The following is a 19,781-nucleotide window of genomic DNA, read 5'->3' on the forward strand; positions in this document are numbered from 1 at the left end:
ACGCTATATGCAGAGAGGTACATGATCTTAAGCTTGACCCCTATTAGGGAGAGAAACATTAGCCAAAAAGATCAGGTCATCTTGGCTAAATTGGGTTCCAACAGGGATTTTGCAATCCGCAAAGCGGAGGGCAATTTGGTGATTTGGCCGGTTGACCTCTATACACAAGAAGCCATGCGCCAATTGGGTAATGTGGAGTGTTATCAAGTGCTTCCCTCAGATCCTACATGTGTCTTCCAGGGCAAATTGAATTGCCTACTGGAGGCTGCATACACACGGAATATCTTCAACAAACGTTAATAAGACTTTCTAACCAACCACCATCCCAGGACCCCCACCTTCTATATGCTCCCGAAGGTGCATAAATCTTTACAGGCCCCTCCAGGAAGGCCTATAGTCTCTGGGATTGGTGGGTTACTTGGACAGCCGTGTGTTTACATTGATTTTTTTCTTCAGCCTTTAGTTGTGTCTCTCAAGTCTTACGTCAAGGATTCCACATTCCTCATTCTGCAGCTCCAGGACCTGGAGATTCCGCCGGGGGCGTGGCTTGTTACCCTTGATGTGGAGTCTCTTTATATGTGCATCGGACATGAATTGGGTATACATGCTGTATCCTTCTTCTTGGACTCTAACACAACGGGTGAAAGAGGACACGACTCGTTCATCCTGGATCTGCTGTTATTTGTTCTGGACCAAAACTATTTTATCTTTGACGGCGTCTTTTACATGCAGGTGAGGGGCACTGCTATGGGGGCTCGCTGTGCCCCCTCGTACGCCAACCTCTTTTTGGGTTGGTGGGAGGTCACAAGGGTGTTCTGTCTGGACCACTTCTCTAAATATGTCATTAAATGGTTCCGATATATTGATGATGTTGTGTTTATCTGGACAGGCACCCTGGAACAGTGTAAGGAATTTGTGGGCATACTGAACGACAAGCCCTGGAACATGCACCTCACTTCACAATACTCCCAGACGGATATTGAGTTCTTGGACTTGGGATTGCAGGTGAAGGGACCGAAAATCCTCACGACTCTATATCGGAAACCCACGGCCACAAACAGCCTGCTGCACTTTGCTAGTTTCCACCCATTGCATCTTAAAACAGGTATTCCAAAGGACCAATTTTATAGAGTTAGGAGAAATTGTAGTGAACATCAGGACTTTACCGTACATTCTCGTGATCTCACTGCACGTTTTCGGGAGAGAGGTTACCCCAAACGGGTTATTTCCCGGGCTTTCTCTGCAGTCAACAATAGTAATAGGGGGGACCTTTTACAAAGCAGTGCTAAGACTACTGATAAACCGTTGGGAATAATTACAATGTTTAACAACCAGTGGCAAGATCTACGGGGCATCTTATCGAAATACTGGGGTATTTTACAAAGCGAGTCTAAGCTGCTCCCCCATATTGCCCCTCAACCTAATTTAATTGCCAGGAGCGCTAGAAGTTTCAGGGACTGCTTAAGCCACAGTCATTTTCAGCGCCCGGTTACAAAACTTCGTAGAGGGGGCAGACTGATGGGCACTTTTCCCTGCGGAAATTGCAGTATTTGTCCTTATACCAGCGGTGATGAAAGAATCATGGTGCCCTCTTTGTTTTCACAGACTCCCATCAAGGCCTATTTTAATTGCAGGTCCCGAAATTTGGTCTATGCGTTGGTGTGCCCATGCCCTAAACCAGGGGCGGGGAACCCTCGCCCTCCAGCTGTGGGAGAACTACAGTTCCCAGCATGTCTCAACTGCTGCAAGTTGCTAGGGCATGCTGGGAGTTGTAGTTTTATAACAGCTGGAAGACCAAGGTTCCCCACCCCTGCCCTAAACTGTATGTGGGCCAAACCACACAGGAGCTAAGAAGACGCATACAGCAACACTTTTCCACCATTACAACGGCAAAAAGGGACAAGTTAAGGGGGAAAACCCTTACATCTGTGGCTGCGCACTTCTTGGCCGAACACGACTCACAATGGGCTGACACGAAGGTTCTAGGACTTGAAGCAGTTCACATGAACATTAGGGGAGGAAATGTCACCCTTGAACTCTTAAAGCGGGAATCTAAGTGGATTTTTTACTTAAATTGTGTTATTCCCGTGGGCATGAATAAAGATCTACTATTCACCGGTTTTTATAAACAATAAGTTGTACAAATATTGGGTGTGTTATCTGTCTGTACAGTGAACCCTTGCCCGCTTTTCTTGTCGAACTATTGTCCATCAACATGCCCCATTTGGGGTGTTCGCTTTGCTGTTTTTCTCCTTTCAGCTGGTACCCGAGTGGGGCCAGCTCTTGAATGTCCCGGGTCGCTTCTACTAGGACATTGATATCTCGTCCAGGTTTCCATTTGGCGTCCTGCCAGTATAGGGCCTTTAATACTGCTCGCTATAGCACTGTACTTGTACCCTGTAGGTTTTCCTATATTTTTGTTCATTTTTTCATGTCTTCATTTTTTATTTTTCTTCGTATTACTATTTTTTTTTGTGTGTGTGTAGATATTTAGTTTTATTATTTTTTTATTATGATTTAGTTATTTTTTGTTTTTTTGTTGCATATTATTATATTCTTTTTATTATTTTTTTGTGCGGGGAGCTCCTGCTGGGGTTTGCCTTTTTGCCCTGTTTATATCCGGGATAGTGTTTTGCACTTATCATTTCAATTTATTTTTTGTATAATATGTTTTTTCTCTTTTTCTCTTTATTTTGCTTTTGTTTTTTATTTTTTATTTTTCATTTTGTTTTTTGATATTTTGGGGGCCTTACAGCACTCATTGTCCTCTTTGTATTGAGCAACCTCTGTAGGGGTGCCATTTGGGCATGTTCTATTCTATGCCCATTAGGGGATTCAGTTCATGCAGTTGGGCATGTAGGGCTCCTTATTTATTTATTTATTTATTTTCTACGTATATGGTTCCCACTTTTTTCAGGGTACACATTCCCCTTGTAGTCATGGTCTTTAGTACTCTGCTTGTGTGTGCCTTCAGGCTGTGTCACCGCCGTTACGCTGGTATTGTATATTCGTCTGTGCTCATCTCGTCCCTTTCTGTTACTTTGCGCAAGCGTAGTGGTCGCAGTGCGCATGCTGCCATGGCGACCGAGAGCGGACCAAACACAGTGCATACATGCAGGGCCCGGCAGGTGTTATCGCCATTACACACTCCATACGGCGCTCCCAGCAGCCACACAGCTGTTTTCGGTAAGTCACCGATTATTTTGTATTTAAGCAAGAGGCAGGACATGCAGGCATCACCCCTGACGAAGCCACCAGTGCGTGGCGACACGCGTTGGGTGCCTGCTGCCCGCACCTTTCCTCTATCAGGGTACACATGCCCTCTTGATCTTGCCCTGGACCAGTACCCACGGGATTGGGTTATCTTTGCACCCCATATAGGGTTTACTTACTCTAGGCGGTCGGTTTCATGTGTGGTGGGTATTGGACTGCATATTTATTTCATATTTGCTTTCACTGCATTGCCTCTACCACCTGCATGGCTGGTTTTATGTTTTCTACATAACCGCTGTATCTGTGGCAATTACGGCACATTTACCATATGGTGCCTGTTGGGTCATGTTTGTCCCCAGGGTATTATTATGTCCCTTTATGTTGAATGATTATATGGGACTGGTTGGACTGTTCATGTTGTGCTATCACGCTGTTATTCAGGCTATGTTCAGCTAATGGGCATGTGTATTACACTCTGTTTGGGTATGTGCGGGTTTTTTGGCCTTATTCTGTGCTTTTGAAAGTATGGGGTTATCTTATATCCCCTTGTTTTAAATGTTTTTAGTGTGTTTTTGTCTTTTGTGTATGTTGAATAAAGCTGTTACTTGATATTGATCTGGTGGTGACTCCCATTTACAAGGCCTACCTTTTCTCTCTTAGTATACACCTGGTATTTATTTAGGCCTTGGTGTGAGTCCCACTGACCGTGGTGCCCCCATTAACTTTTGTCGGGTTGAGTATGTCACCACGGAACAGACAGACCAACTGTTGGGGGGGAATTTATTAACAGGGATAATATTCTCCTCACAAGGAGAAAACAGTAGAAAATGAACTAAAAAGATAACGGTGCAAAATATGGGAGTCAAACAGTGTAACAGAATTAAGCGGGATTTCTTGAGGAAAACAACACTTATCAGTCTGATGAGGACTTGCTTGAAGGGTCGTCTTCTCTAACGTAGGCGCCGAGAAACAGCGGCACTTGTCATCCCTCTGTTGTATGTGGGCTGAGTAGTCTCTAGGAGCCCACTGGCTGGGGTTTCGGGAGTTAATGTGATGTGCACAGGCTCGGAGTCTTTAGCTTTTGCAGCACAGCCTATCCCGGAAAAACGATGCTCAGTCTAATATTAAGTCTCTTCACAGGAATCAGGGGTTATGTACTGATACCGTGTGTACCAGCGGTCATAGTCTCTGCACGGCCACTGTCTCGGCAAAGATGTCAAGGCGCCCCTCTCCAGTCACAGCAGAGTCCACTTTCATGTGCTCACAAGATGCAGTATTTCTGGGCAATCTCCCTTAGTACAAGTAATTCTCCATAGCTTCCCCTCTCTTTGACAGGAGCATTCTTGTCTAAAGTAGAATCAGATGAATTAAGACCATGCAAGCTGGATTGTTCGTCATCTGCGCCGGGCTCTGCGGGCATCACTTCCCGGGGCTTCTCAGCCACACGCCCCATCTCACACAGCTGTTCCACATCCTCCGTCCGATCAGGATCTTGTGTGCTGACAGCCAGCACACTCTTCAACTCAGGGGATGATATTATTGGTTCCTCCTTCTCATTGACGAGGACCTCGAAAACGAGCATCGCAGGTACACTTGGCACTTTCTCTCCTTCTTCAGGAACTCATGCTGGGCAAGGTAGTAAAGCAGTTCGGAGGTCTTCTCGAGTGGATGTCCCTTTCTTTCCTCTAGGCTGAGTCTCACAGACAAGACCTTCAGACCCAGGCTGGAGTTCCACCAGGCTCGCCTTCACGCGTCAGGACAGCGCAGTCATTCCACCAGAGATGCTTGACACCTTCTCCACCTCTCCTTGGCGTCTGACATTGTGGTACTGTCTTGCCTTAGGTGGAACTCTTCTCTTCCTGCCATACCATTCTCTCCAGGGGTGACGTTCCCTCCAGTTAGCAGGATCCTCAGAGGGGTGAGCGGATCTCTGCCACCGCTCTTCTCAGGTAGGGCAATTTCTGGACATGTGTCCCACCCTTCTGCACGACCAGCACTCACGTCTGAGTCTGTCTGGAGGGCGCTTCAGTCTAGATCGTCGACCTCGGCAGGAGACATCTCTCATCTGCGGTTGCTCTTCACCCCAGAATACGGAGTTACTTTCTGGGGCCACCACTGAAGCCTTCATGCTACGCACCTCTCCTCTATCTCTTTCTGGCGGCTTGCGCACGTTACCTCGGGGTATGCCACTGGTCCCCAAAAAAACTGGACCCCTCTAGGGTCATCACAGCTATTTCCGCCAACAGAGTCGGCATCATAGGATACACACGCATCATCCCTCGGATGCGCTCCGTCCAACTCCACAACATGACATTGCTCCCCGAAAATTTTGGCAGGTTAACTAACATGGCTCCCAGGGAGATGCTAGACCTGGGACCTCCCCCAACTGCTTGGTCTGCCCCCTCCGCGCTACCGTGTGACATCCTGCTGACTACGCCAAGTGAAATATGGTGCAGGGTTGAGTATGTCACCATGGAACAGACAGACCAACTGTTGGGGGGGAATTTATTAACAGGGACAATATTCTCTTCACAGGGAGAAAACAGTAGAAAATGAACTGAAAAGATAACGGTGCCAAATATGGGAGTCAAACAGTGTAACAGAATTAAGCGGGATTTCTTGAGGAAAACAACACTTATCAGTCTGATGAGGACTTGCTTGAAGGGTCGTCTTCTCCAACGTAGGCAACGAGAAACAGCGGCACTTGTTGTCCCTCTGTTGTCCATGGGCTCAGTAGTCTCTAGGAGCCCACTGGCTGGGGTTTCGGGAGTTAATGTGATGTGCACAGGCTCGGAGTCTTTAGCTTTTGCAGCACAGCCTATCCCGGAAAAACGATGCTCAGTCTAATATTAAGTCTCTTCACAGGAATCAGGGGTTATGTACTGATACCGTGTGTACCAGCGGTCATAGTCTCTGCACGGCCACTGTCTCGGCAAAGATGTCAAGGCGCCCCTCTCCAGTCACAGCAGAGTCCACTTTCATGTGCTCACAAGATGCAGTCTTTCTGGGCAATCTCCCTGCATTTGTCCTCTGACCGGGAGCCCTCTCTCCTTCCCTGAGCGCAGCTGCCTCCTGCCCTGACCGCTGCACATGCTGCTCTGCCCCTTGCTCGTGCCTTTCCTGCTTTCTGCCCGGCTTCCTTCCTGTCCCAGTCTCCAAGTATGCCCCCCAGGGAACCTATAGCACAGCTCAATGGTTCCAGGCATGGAGCAGAGAAGGTAACCGCCCCCGGACTCTTCTTGTGTTCCATCTGCTTGCATTGGGACATGTGACGTTGGCGCCCAATCAGCGCTGGCATCACTGTCTTCTGACAAACTGAACATGAAGAAGAAGCCAGGGTTACAGCTGACCCAGCTTCCTCTTTTAAATATAATTTGATCTTCAACTTGCTTAACTGTTCACAATAACAGTAATTTTGACCAGGTGTCCCCAAATTTCATCATGCCACTGTAACTATATATTTTGCCATGTTGTCATGCTGGCTTTTTAGCCCCCTTGTATATATACGTCATAGGTCATGTCACTGCATTCCATGCGGTTTCCGATGCTGAACCTACATGTTTTCCATGACAGCTGACATGTGCCCCTAACAGCTGCAGGAGGAATCGCGATCCCCTCATGGCTGTTAACATGTTAAATGTCGCTGTCATGCTAAAACAGCAGAATTTAACATGGCCGCACCGGAAGTGCATCACTAATCCCGACCATGGATGTCCCTGTCACACGATCGTGGGGTACCGATGCTTTGGCATGACAACCCGGCGTCTGAAGGAGACCCCTGTGGTCAGGGCCGGACTGCTATGAGCAGAGTATCGCAGCTTCAAGTCTCCTATGGAGATTATTGAAGCAAGTGAAAAGAAGAAATAAGGTTTTTTAAAAAATATCAAAGTTCAAATCACCCCCCCTTTTGCGCCATTCAAAATAAAACAATAAAAAAATACACAAATTTGGTATTGCCATTTCCAGAAACACGACATAATGAGAAAAAAAAATCAAAAGGCCACGGCAGAAATGCGTTTTTTTGGTTGCCGCAACAGTGCAATAAAATGCAATAATGGGTGATCAAAAGATCGTATCTGCACCAAAATGGTATCAATAAAAATGTCAGCTCGGTGCGCAGAAAATAAGCTCTCAGCCAGCCCAAGACACAAAAAAATTGAGATGCTACAGGATTCGGAAAATTAAGTTGTTTTTTTTTAACAAACTTTGGATATTCTTCACCCCTTAAATAAAAAACAACCTATGTATGTTTAGTGCCTGTGAACTCATAATGACCTGGAGAATCATAATGGCAGGTCAGTTCTAGCATTTAGTGATCATGTTAAGGAAAAGTAAAAAACTATTGTGGAATTGGACTTTTTTTTTTTTGCAATTTCACCGCACTATGAATTTTTCTACATTTTCCAGTACACTATATGGTAAACCAATGGTGTTATTCAAAATTACAATTCGTCCCACAAAAAACAAGCCCTCACGTGGCTACATTGACCGAAAAATAAAAAGTTATGGCACTGGGAAGAAGGGGTTTTTTATTCATACTTAGGCTACAGTTTTCTATGCTTTTTCTCTGAAATTTTTTTTAAATCCATGCAAAATCCTTTAAAAAAATGGCAGAAAACATTTTCAACTTAGAGCAGACTGTATTTTGAAAAAAACAAAAACAAAATGTTACGATTCCAATCACATGCTACAAAACTGGCAAAACACATGACTGTAACTTATTTTATCTCCCCAAAAAACCTTATTAAAAACATCACAAAAAATGTGTCAGAACCATGTGCCTGATGCCAGTCTTTGTATGATTGCTCTTAAATAGGTTTGTACAATGTTTCTATCGAATTGTGCTGGTTTGCCACTTGAGCTTATAAAACGTCAATATATTTTACAATATTTTTGTACTGAATCATTTTGTGTTAGATTGCTAAATTATTTATGTGTATTGGTGTTGGTGACTGTAACATCCATTTTATAAAGCATTGTATACATCTGGAAGCATCTAAACATATTTGTAATAGGTAAATATGACTCTCTATAGCACAACCGGCACTCTTTACAACTTGAGCAGCCAAAGAGGTCAGGCCATGAAAGCGCTTATCGCTTTTTTGGACAGGGCTGTATATCTTATATCTTGTGCCGTTTCCTCCTTCCTTGATTATGAATGATCAATCTGTACTCCGCTTTAAACTTTTCTGTTGTGTATAGTGATCGCAAACTATAGCCAAATCTTTGACAGAAGATATGCTCCCTCAGGTGCTGGTCCCCATATCACCTGCTTTGTCCCCTACCCTGGTGGTTATGCCAATGAACCTATTTTACATATGAATGATCTTATTTTCAGTTCTATGCCATGAACAAACTGTATTTTATATATGAATTAGCTTATTACCAGTGTTTTTGACATCTTGTATCTTATAGAGATGAACCACTCAATTCAAAGTGGATCAAATTCGATGTGAATCTCATAAAAAAATGTGGATTCTCTAGAATCCCTTTTGTATTTTCCATGTGCTTCACTTAAATCCAACAACATGGTTGCCATCAGGTACGGACTGGGGCTGAAATTCATTCCTGGCATTTGAAATCACACAGGCCCATGTTGTCACCGTCACCGAGCCCCAGATGGGATATATTGCTACTAATATTGTCCTGGAAGGAGGAAAGCAAGATTTTCTACAAGACCAATATTTCTAATGATACCCGTGGCCTGCTGAGGTAAGTGACGGAGTCAGGGACTTAGTCCTCAAATATTAACAGTATAGGTGTCTTGAGAACACCGATTCTGCTAGCAACGTAGCAGACAAGGTAGCCCATGACCAGACAGAATTGGCAGATGGCCAGTTTGGCCCTGGTTGCCATCTGACCGTCACTTTGTTGGATTTGTCTTAGGGCAAGGAAGTGGCTAAAAAAGTTATACTCATCTAGCCCGGTCCCTCACCTGACTCTATATGCAGCTCTCTGCCCAATCTTCTGTTTCCTTTTTCACAATGCCTCCAGTGGTCTCAAGACCCCATGGGATATCATGACTTTCCCTGAGGTCTAGTTTGTCAGATTCAAGCATATCTTTGGCAGATTCATCCATATGTAGCTCACCTTACTCAGATGTCCCTTGAATGACACTTACCAAGTAGGTATTGCTGGGCCATTGTGATGAAGACAGAGTAAGTTCATAAATCTCCTCGCTATGGACAGAAATGCAAGACATCATTATTTTGATTATGATCATCTCAGTCTGTTATAGCACAGAATAAATATCAATAGGCAAAGTAGCAATGACTGTGATTCTCACGTCCTAAAAGGAATTATCATGCTTTCTGTCCTAGAATTGCCTTCATCTTGCCTTTGGCATTATTTTTTCTGTACATATTATATATTAAATACCTAGAAAATGACAAAGGTATGTGAAAAATGTAAATGATATATGAGAAGTGTCTGGTTGCAGATAATACTTACTCACACTGGAGAGGACAGTGACACTTTAGCTGGTCGTGGGAGAGTTTATATTCATACAGTTCCACACAGTTATCTGGTAAGAGAAAGCCCCATCTCAGGTCACAGAGTGGTCTTCAGCATGTAACCCAGTGGGAATATGTACTTACTCACGGAGAGCTCACTGATGTTACAAAGAGGTACATCCAAGTCAGGGGGTGCTGGGAACTCCCACATTCTACAGCCACAGTTCTTGATCATTTTGGTCTGCGCACAGCTCTTCTTACAAGCCTGGAGGCAAGTGCAAATGTACACAACTGTTTGACGCATTATGTACACAAGTAGACTTAAAACGTATAAATATGCTCTTAGCTGGATTTATGGCTTCCTTCTTCCTCACTCTGCACAATGACTTTAGCTTATGTTTCAAGACAGTGCTGGTTTAACCATGAAATTAGAAGTACTTTCCCTGTTCTGGTTCATTTCTGAAAATGCCAGTAGGCTAGGTAGAAAGTCTAGTTTACACACAGAATTGACTTTTTTTTGGTTAAGTATTTGCACAAATTGTTTTAATGTTATTTTATGCTTAAAGGGAACCTTCCGCTTTTCAAGCTCTACATGATCTTCCGGGTTGTACTACCGTTGAGCTTATTGACCACCCTCTACAGTAGGCAATATGGCTCTAATATGCTTCCACATACAATGTCTGCTTAATCTGTGCATATTCAGGCTATGCTAAGTCCGAAAAGTGTTTGAGGTTTTTGGGGTCTTTTTTGCACAGGTTGTCAGGATTGTCAACATAGATTTTTTTTAAGAAGATACGAATAAGGAATTTTAAGTCCCAAGTGCTGGATGACTGTTTGTGGTAAACCACATGAAAATAAAATTTTACCCATTTATCATACTGCTGGACTATGAAAGAGGCCTTGATCCAAAGAAATACATAGTAACATAGTAATATAGTTAGTAAGGCCGAAAAAAGACATTTGTCCATCCAGTTCAGCCTATATTCCATCATAATAAATCCCCAGATCTATGTCCTTCTATAGAACCGAATAATTATATGATACAATATTGTTCTGCTCCAGGAAGACATCCAGGCCTCTCTTGAAATGGTGAAAAAAACATTTAATAGCTCAATGAACATATGAATGATATAAAATATGGTTGTATAATATATTCCATAGAATAGAACATATGCTACAATGTTCACAAAACTGGCCACAAGCTACTCATTATATTCTACTGGATGTACTTGTACTATACCAATATAACACCTTACATGCCCTCAAGAAATCCAATATCAATCAATATTAGCAATTCCAACCAACAAATGAACCAAGAAAAAAGAGAAAATAAGGTATTGTGCAAAAAAGTATATTTAATTGCATGGCAAGCTGAATCATCTACATTCATTCAGCCAACAGATCCATCTAGAAACAGAAATTCAATCATTTTTTTTACTCCTTTGGCACCACTGTCAATTTTCAAGTGGTGCCAAAGCATTTAAGTGGCTAGAACATTGTTAAAAGGAAGTGTGATTGTTTAAATAAGGTTTTTATGTTAAAATACAATTTTTTTTTACATCTTTCATAAAAAAAAAATATTATCAAGTTTCCTTATAATTATTTAAAAAAATCAGAAACTTGGCATTTTTCACAATAGCCACTAAACCTAATACGAGACTTGCTATTCTTGTTCTGTACAGAAGAACAGTTACCGTATATCAATTATATATTTGAAAGTAATAGCCCAAGGAAAAATATGTGACATCAATGTATGATCGACTTTTATTATCAAAAGTACACATAAATAAATAATGCGTACATATATAAAATGTGCAAAAACATCCTGAGGGGCCAAATACAGTGACAACATAGAAACAGTAATTTACAGTGGGTACGAAAAGGATTCATACACCTTTAAATTTTTCACTATTTGTTTCATTGCAGCCATTTGGTAAATTCAAAAAAGTTTACTTTTTTTCTCACTAATGTACACTCTGCACCCCATCTTGACTGAAAATAACAGAAATGTAGTAATTCTTGCACATTTATTAAAAAAGGAAAATGGAAATATCACATGGTCATAAGTATTCAGACCCTTTGCTCAGTATTGAGTAGAAGCACCCTTTTTAGCTAGTACAGCAATGAGTCTTCTTGGGAAGTTTTTCACACCTGGATTTGGGGATCCTCTGCCTTTCTACCTTGCAGATCCTCTCCAGTTTCATCAAGTTGGATGGTGAATGTTGGTGGACAGCCATTTTCAAGTCTCTCCACAGATGCTCAATTGGGTTCAGGTCAGGGCTCTGGCTGGAACAGTCAAGAATGGTCACAGAGTTGTTCTGAAGCCACTCCTTTGTTATTTTAGCTGTGTGCTTATGGTCATTGTCTTGTTTGAAGGTGAACCTTCGGCTAAGTCTGAGGTCCAGAGCACTCTGGAAGAGGTTTTCATCCAGGATATCTCTGTACTTGGCCGCAATCATGTTTCCTTCAATGACAACCAGTTGTCCTGTCCCTACAGCTGAAAACCACCCCTGTAGCATGATGCTGCCACCACCATGTTTCACTTTTGGGATTGTATTGGGTGATGAGCAGTGCCTGGTTTTCTCCACACATACCACTTAGAATTATCACCAAAAAGGTCTATCTTCATCTCATCAGACCAGAGAATCTTATTTCTCATAGTCTGAGAGTCATTCATGTGTTTTTTTTTAGCAAACTCTATGTGGGCTTTCATATGTCTTGCACTGAGGAGAGGCTTCCATTGGGCCACTGTGCCATAAAGGCCTGACTGGTGGAGGGCTGCAGTGATAGGTGACTTTGTGGAACTTTCTCCTATCTCCCTACTGCATCTCTGGAGCTCAGCCACAGTAATCTGGGGGGTTATTCTTTACCTCTCTCACCAAGGCTCTTCTCCCACAAATGCTCAGCTTAGCTGGATGGCCAAGTCTAGGAAGACTTCTGGTGGTCCCAAACTTCTTCCATTTAAGGATTATGGAGGCCACTGTGCTCTTATGTACCTTGAGTACTGCAGAAATTATGTTGTAACCTTGGCCAGATCTGTGCCTTGCCACAATTCCGTCTCTGAGCTACTTGGCCAGTTCTTTTGACCTCATGATTCTCATTTGGTCTGACATGCACTGTGAGCTTTTAGGTCTTATATAGACAGGTGTGTGCCTTTTGAAATCAAGCCCTATCAGTTTAAACACAACTGGTCTCCAATGAAGGAGTAGAACCATCTCAAGGAGGATCACAAGGAAATGGACAACATGTGACTTAAATATGAGTGTCTGAGCAAAGGGTCTGAATACTTGTGACCATGTGATATTTCTGTTTTTCTTTTTTATTAAATTTGCAAAAATAATATTTTTCTGTATTTTTTTCAGTCAAGATGGGGTGCAGAGTGTAAATTAATGTGAATAAAATGAACTTTTTTTTAATTTTCCAAATGGCTGCAATGAAACAAAGAGTGAAAAATGTAAAGGGGTCTGAATACTTTCTGTACCCACTGTAAATACAGATCAAAAAATATTGCATGTGTTTAATGGTTATGAATAGTGCAAATAGATTGCTTAGTATCACCAAAATGAATGAGTCGGTAGAGTTCGCACCCAATGGACAGTGATGAGACTGAATCACAATGAGTGCTACTGGAATACAACTGGTATTAAAGGTCAAATTATGTTCAGACAGTGCACTACTATGACTATGGATCGCCCCCAGACACAGGGCCACGCGTTTCGGTACCGGGCCTCTCTGGTTCGGTCCTGAGGCTGTCACGGTGGCTAGACCTGGTCCGTGACCCTGCTAAGGGGCGTCCAATGAAAGTAGTGGAACAGTCTGTCAGGGGTTCGTGACGCCACCTGTGGGGTTCGGTCAGGGTGACCGACGCTGCTGTGGGGTCCACTGGGGTGATGGAATGGCAGCTGGATGGTATAACTTCCCACAGGTGAAGTATGTCCCCAGGGCTTCCCAGTAAGGTGGATGGTGATGGTGTGAGGTGCAGTCAATAACGAGGACACAATGTTGCAGTCTCTTTACCTCTTTACTGAAGGCTTCAGGATCCTCAATCCAGAGTACGTTTAACAGGGCTCTCAGAGACCGGCCGGTCCGATGGGCACATCCAGAGTTTTCCTCGCAGATGGAAATCGTTGCCTACCACTAGCACCTGTGTGTTGTAGTCCTACCCTGCTGAGCATTCGGAATAGTCCTCACAACTGCTGTTCTCGTTCGTTCGTTCTCTACAGCTCTCTTTCGTTCTCTTTAGTTCCAGATGTTACTAGTTTCTCGTCTCCCAGGTATGTTTTGGCTAGGACGCACCCGTATGACAGGAAGGCTTGGAGGTCTTCCGGGACCCTAGAGACGCCCCTCTCCCAATGTTGCCCCCTATGTCTTCTTAGGAAATTTAAGGTAGACAGCCAACCTATAATTAACTGTCCAGCGGAGTTTGAAGTAAGGCCTGAAGTCAGTTACTCCTACGGTGTTCCGGCCACCGACTATGCGCCTCAGTAAGATGTTGCCTCTCTCTCTCGGCACGACTCTTACTGGCTCTCCTTTGTGCTTGATCTCGTTTACACTGTTCCACAATATCCTTCCCTTCGTGTCTCTTTCTTAGGATACCGCCGCAGGGTGTGCAGGCGCGGTTCCGTTCTGCTCTGTTCGCTAGGCACCTGCCAGGTTCCCACACCTGACAGGGACCCCCCTGTGCCTTCTCCCTGCAACACCCCCTGCCACGGGATGTTGCCTGAATCCAACCCAGTCAGCTTCTGACTAACTTCCTCCCCAGCCCCTAGTTTTACCAGTGTGAGGAGTGGCCCAATAAATAAAGCCTTTTTCTCCCCCTAGTGGCCGGAGTGTGAAGTGTAATGTGTTCTGGTGATACCTGGTCAGGAAAACTCCTTAGTGCCATCAGACGTACCGCTACTCCCCTTAGCGGCAGAGTGCCATACTGCAACGACCAGGTCTCTGGGGCGCTGCACTCCCCCCCGGTTAAATCCAGTACTCCTGGACTGGGAAGAAGAACAACAATATAAAACAGCAAAAGACATGCAAAAGTTTTGAAATGCTTAGAATACATAAATAGAAAAGGTGCTTCCCTTTATGGGAGGTGAGGACACTTGAACGTTGCAAACAAAACAAGGTTAAATATTTTTAAATAACATTTTTGACTATAAATAACTCTCAGTACCCAGCCGGGTATTCTACCAAGTGCAAACTTTGAACAATAATTTAACTTTCCCTTTAAGGGCGTATAAGCTGAACCCACTAAAGGCCTACTATAAAATACTATAACAACATTTCAACTTTCTTTCCGTTCCAACTTCACCAATGCAGGACTGCCTAGCTCCTTGGTTGGGCCTACTGCCATTGTGCCGACCATCTTTCTACATCTCTCAGGAGGACTCTCTCTCTAACCCCTACGGGTTCACTTCAAGCTTTCCTGTCCTCAGTCTTTGTCAACATTATCAAACTTTCCAAATTTTAACATTATTAACGTTTTAACTTTTATTAAAGCCATCATGTAATTATTCCCTTTAAAAGGGACCCAAGTCTCTAGTGCAGATTCTCTTTCTGTCTGCCAGTCCACCGAAAGCAAGACCTTCTGCGTCATATCTGGAAGCATCATCTTCGCAAAGTCTTCTCTCGCTTGTAAAACCAGTAGGGAGCACCTTTAAGAAGGTGCAAACTATATACAAACAGTTTTGGATTCATTCACCGTCCATGATCCGGCAGTCTTTTAAACAGTGATAAACTTGTGCAAACGTGGAAAAGAAATAGAAAACGTTAGGGATCCCAGGTAAACAAAGGGATCCCTAGGAGTTAACCCTGGACAGGTTTAAAGTAGCAGCAACAGCAGGAAACAGTCAACTATATACATTTTTCAGGTCTCCGAGGTTCATTTCGGCTCTGGTGGCCTCTGCCAGGGCCTAACCGGGCAGGCAGACCTCGGAGGTCTGGAAAGCCTCAAATCACGGCCTATTTCTGGCAGTGTGGGAGTCCAGTGAGCGATCCGAGGAACAGCAGCAGCGGCTGCCGCTGCTTCAGCCAGTTCTTCCTCCAAGGACTTGGCAGCAACCAGGACGGAGGTACAGCGCTGGATATCCCGAGCCCACCAACCGTGGCCCTTCTGGTATCTACGGTAGCTTACCGCATCTTCCGGCAGCAGGACAGGACCCTTACTGTCGCCCCGCAGGCCAACCTCCACCACCTCTCGGGTGATATGAACCCTGGTTGTCGGTCCGATTTCTTGGACAAAGCCTCTTCCTTCCTGGGGCTGGTAAACGATCACCACTCCCCACTTCGGCAATGACCCATCCAGCAGCTCACCGTGGGCCTCCCGTTCCACTTCCCTGGCATACTCAGCTATGAGGTGCTTCCGATAATCCCCCCAGGGGAAGGAGCCCATATCCCACTCACGCGTTTCCAGGTTGAATGATGCGGACTCCGGAACTCCACCAACCGCGCCGGTGGTTGGGTCATGCGTCGGCGGAACACCGATCCCCGATCGGCCAGGGTACCGAGTTCGCCCGTAGGTGAGGGCTCTGGCAGCTCCGCGCCATTCCTCAGTGGCGGTCGCCTGGTCTGGTGCAGGCAGCAGGGGCTCCGCAGACAGCTCCCAGGACTCGATCTTCTCCAGCGGCGGCGTGCCGGTATAATCCTCCGGTGATGGGGAACTAGACTGGGCCATCTTTCTCTGCAAGCCTCCTCGGCTCTCCAGCTCCACTCCATCTGAGTTATAGTTTCGTTTCTTCGGCCTCCGTCCGCCATAGAAGATGAGAAGGCGGACCTCAGCTGCTGACGGACCCGCCCTCAGGATACAGCAATACTTAGACTGGGCGGCCATTATCTTTCGCGCTCTTCCGCTTGCTCACTGTTGTGAATTCTGTGGCAGAGCTCTCTCCTGTGGTCACAAGTGGTACTTCGGCTGATTCTCTCTGGGAGCGTCCGTTTGTGGAGGAAACTGGTACTGCTGCTTCTGAGTTTCCTCCCTCAGGTTATCTGGTGAGGTCGTTAGGTGCTTCTCTACTTAACCCCACCTAATGCTTTGATTCATGCTTCCTGTCAATGTTCCAGTGTTGGACTTGTGATTCTCTGGATCATTCCTGTGGCCTGCTGCTCTGCATAGCTAAGTGCTTCTTTGTTATTTGTTGCTATTTTTTCTGTCCAGCTTGTCTATTTGTTTTGCTGGAAGCTCTGGGACGCAAAGGGTGTACCTCCGTGCCGTTAGTTCGGTACAGAGGGTCTTTTTGCCCCTTTGCGTGGATTTCTTTAGGGTTTTGTGTAGACCGCAAAGTTATCTTTCCTATCCTCGTTCTGTCTAGAATATCGGGCCTCACTTTGCTGAATCTATTTCATCCCTACGTTTGTCTTTTCATCTTACTCACAGTCATTACATGTGGGGGGCTGCCTTTTCCTTTGGGGTATTTCTCTGAGGCAAGGTAGGCTTATTTTTTCTATCTTCAGGCTAGTTAGTTTCTCAGGCTGTGCCGAGTTGCATAGGGAGCGTTAGGCGCAATCCACGGCTGCCTCTAGTTGTGTTTGGAGAGGATCAGGGATTGCGGTCTGCAGAGTTCCCACGTCTCAGAGCTCGTTCTATTATTTTGGGTTATTGTCAGATCACTGTATGTGCTCTGACCTCCATGTCCATTGTGATACTGAATTGCTTTTCATAACAGTACAGGAAGCCAAAAGTACTAATGATTCTCAATAGAGGGAAAAAAGAAGTTCTGAGATCATTTTTTTTTCTTGGCTTTGTGTTTTGTCTTTTTTTTCCCCTAGACATTTGGGTGGTTCAGTACACAGGTGTAGCGATGGACATTAGAAGTCTGTCTTCATTTGTGGATCAGCTCTCGGCAAGAGTACAAAAGATTCAAGACACTATTGATCAGAAATCTATGTTAGAACCAAGAATTCCTATTCCTGATTTGTTTTTTGGAGATAGAACTAAGTTTCTGAGTTTCAAAAATAATTGTAAGTTATTTCTGGCCTTGAAACCTCGTTCCTCTGGTGATCCAGTTCAACAGGTTTTGATTATTATTTATTTTTTGCGCGGCGACCCTCAGGACTGGGCATTTTCTCTTGCGCCAGGAGATCCTGCATTAAGTAATATTGATGCATTTTTCCTGGCACTCGGATTGCTGTACGATGAGCCTAATTCAGTGGATCAGGCAGAAATGAATTTGCTGGCTCTTTGTCAGGGTCAGGATGAGATAGAGGTATATTGCCAGAAATTTAGAAAATGGTCAGTGCTCACTCAATGGAATGAATCTGCGCTGGCAGCTATGTTCAGAAAGGGTCTCTCTGAAGCCCTTAAGGATGTCATGGTGGGATTTCATATGCCTGCTGGTTTGAATGAGTCTATGTCTTTGGCTATTCAGATCGGTCGACGCTTGCGTGAGCGTAAATCTGTGCACCATTTGGCGGTATTACCTGAGCTTAAACCTGAGCCTATGCAGTGCGATAGGACTTTGACCAGAGTTGAACGGCAAGAACACAGACGTCTGAATGGGCTGTGTTTCTATTGTGGTGATTCCACTCATGCTATCTCTGATTGTCCTAAGCGCACTAAGCGGTTCGCTAGGTCTGCCACCATTGGTACGGTACAGTCAAAATTTCTTCTGTCCGTTACCTTGATCTGCTCTTTGTCATCATATTCTGTCATGGCGTTTGTGGATTCAGGCGCTGCTCTGAATTTGATGGACTTGGAATATGCTAAACGTTGTGGGTTTTTCTTGGAGCCCTTGCAGTGTCCTATTCCATTGAGAGGTATTGATGCTACGCCTTTGGCCAAGAATAAGCCTCAATACTGGACCCAGCTGACCATGTGCATGGCTCCTGCACATCAGGAGGATATTCGCTTTCTGGTGTTGCATAATCTGCATGATGTGGTCGTGTTGGGGTTGCCATGGCTACAAGCTCATAATCCAGTATTGGATTGGAAATCCATGTCGGTGTCCAGCTGGGGTTGTCAGGGGGTACATGGTGATGTTCCATTTTTGTCAATTTCGTCATCCACCCCTTCTGAGGTTCCAGAGTTCTTGTCTGATTACCGGGATGTATTTGATGAGCCCAAGTCCGATGCCCTACCTCCGCATAGGGATTGTGATTGTGCTATCAATTTGATTCCTGGTGGTAAATTCCCAAAAGTTCGACTGTTTAATTTATCCGTGCCTGAGCACACCGCTATGCGCAGTTATGTGAAGGAATCCCTGGAGAAAGGGCATATTCGCCCGTCATCGTCGCCATTAGGAGCAGGGTTCTTTTTTGTAGCCAAAAAGGATGGTTCGCTGAGACCTTGTATTGATTATCGCCTTCTTAATAAGATCACTGTTAAATTTCAGTACCCCTTGCCTTTGTTATCTGATTTGTTTGCTCGGATTAAGGGGGCTAGTTGGTTCACCAAGATTGATCTTCGTGGTGCGTATAATCTGGTGCGAATCAGGCGAGGCGATGAATGGAAAACTGCATTTAATACGCCCGAGGGTCATTTTGAGTATCTAGTGATGCCATTCGGGCTTGCCAATGCTCCATCAGTGTTTCAGTCCTTTATGCATGACATCTTCCGAGAGTACCTGGATAAATTCCTGATTGTGTACTTGGATGACATTTTGATCTTCTCGGATGATTGGGAGTCTCATGTGAAACAGGTCAGAACGGTTTTTCAGGTCCTGCGTGCTAACTCTTTGTTTGTGAAGGGATCAAAGTGTCTCTTTGGTGTGCAGAAGGTTTCATTTTTGGGGTTCATCTTTTCCCCTTCTACTATCGAGATGGATCCTGTTAAGGTCCAAGCCATCCATGATTGGACTCAGCCGACATCTCTGAAAAGTCTGCAAAAGTTCCTGGTCTTTGCTAATTTTTATCGTCGCTTCATCTGCAATTTTTCTAGTATTGCCAAACCATTGACCGATTTGACCAAGAAGGGTGCTGATTTGGTCAATTGGTCTTCTGCTGCTGTGGAAGCTTTTCAAGAGTTGAAGCGTCGTTTTTCTTCTGCCCCTGTGTTGTGTCAACCTGATGTTTCTCTTCCGTTCCAGGTCGAGGTTGATGCTTCAGAGATTGGAGCAGGGGCTGTTTTGTCACAGAGAGGTTCTGATTGTTCAGTGATGAAACCATGCGCTTTTTTTTCCAGGAAGTTTTCGC

At 44.6% G+C, this 19,781-nt stretch overlaps 1 protein-coding gene across 1 annotated transcript in view; it reads right to left on the minus strand.

The window, feature by feature from the left end:
• LOC138673980 (amiloride-sensitive sodium channel subunit beta-like) overlaps positions 1-19,781 on the minus strand; it is a 57,611-nt gene that overhangs the window by 19,462 nt on the left and 18,368 nt on the right. The window contains exons 5-7 of the mRNA XM_069761980.1: positions 9,810-9,930; positions 9,664-9,736; positions 9,335-9,392 (exon numbers count right to left, since the gene is read on the minus strand). Coding sequence (XP_069618081.1) covers positions 9,335-9,392; positions 9,664-9,736; positions 9,810-9,930 — 252 coding nt within the window. The remainder of the gene's footprint in view (positions 1-9,334; positions 9,393-9,663; positions 9,737-9,809; positions 9,931-19,781) is intronic.

The sequence above is a fragment of the Ranitomeya imitator genome, chromosome 4 (assembly GCF_032444005.1).
Source record: "Ranitomeya imitator isolate aRanImi1 chromosome 4, aRanImi1.pri, whole genome shotgun sequence".
NCBI classification, from domain to species: Eukaryota; Metazoa; Chordata; class Amphibia; order Anura; family Dendrobatidae; genus Ranitomeya; species Ranitomeya imitator.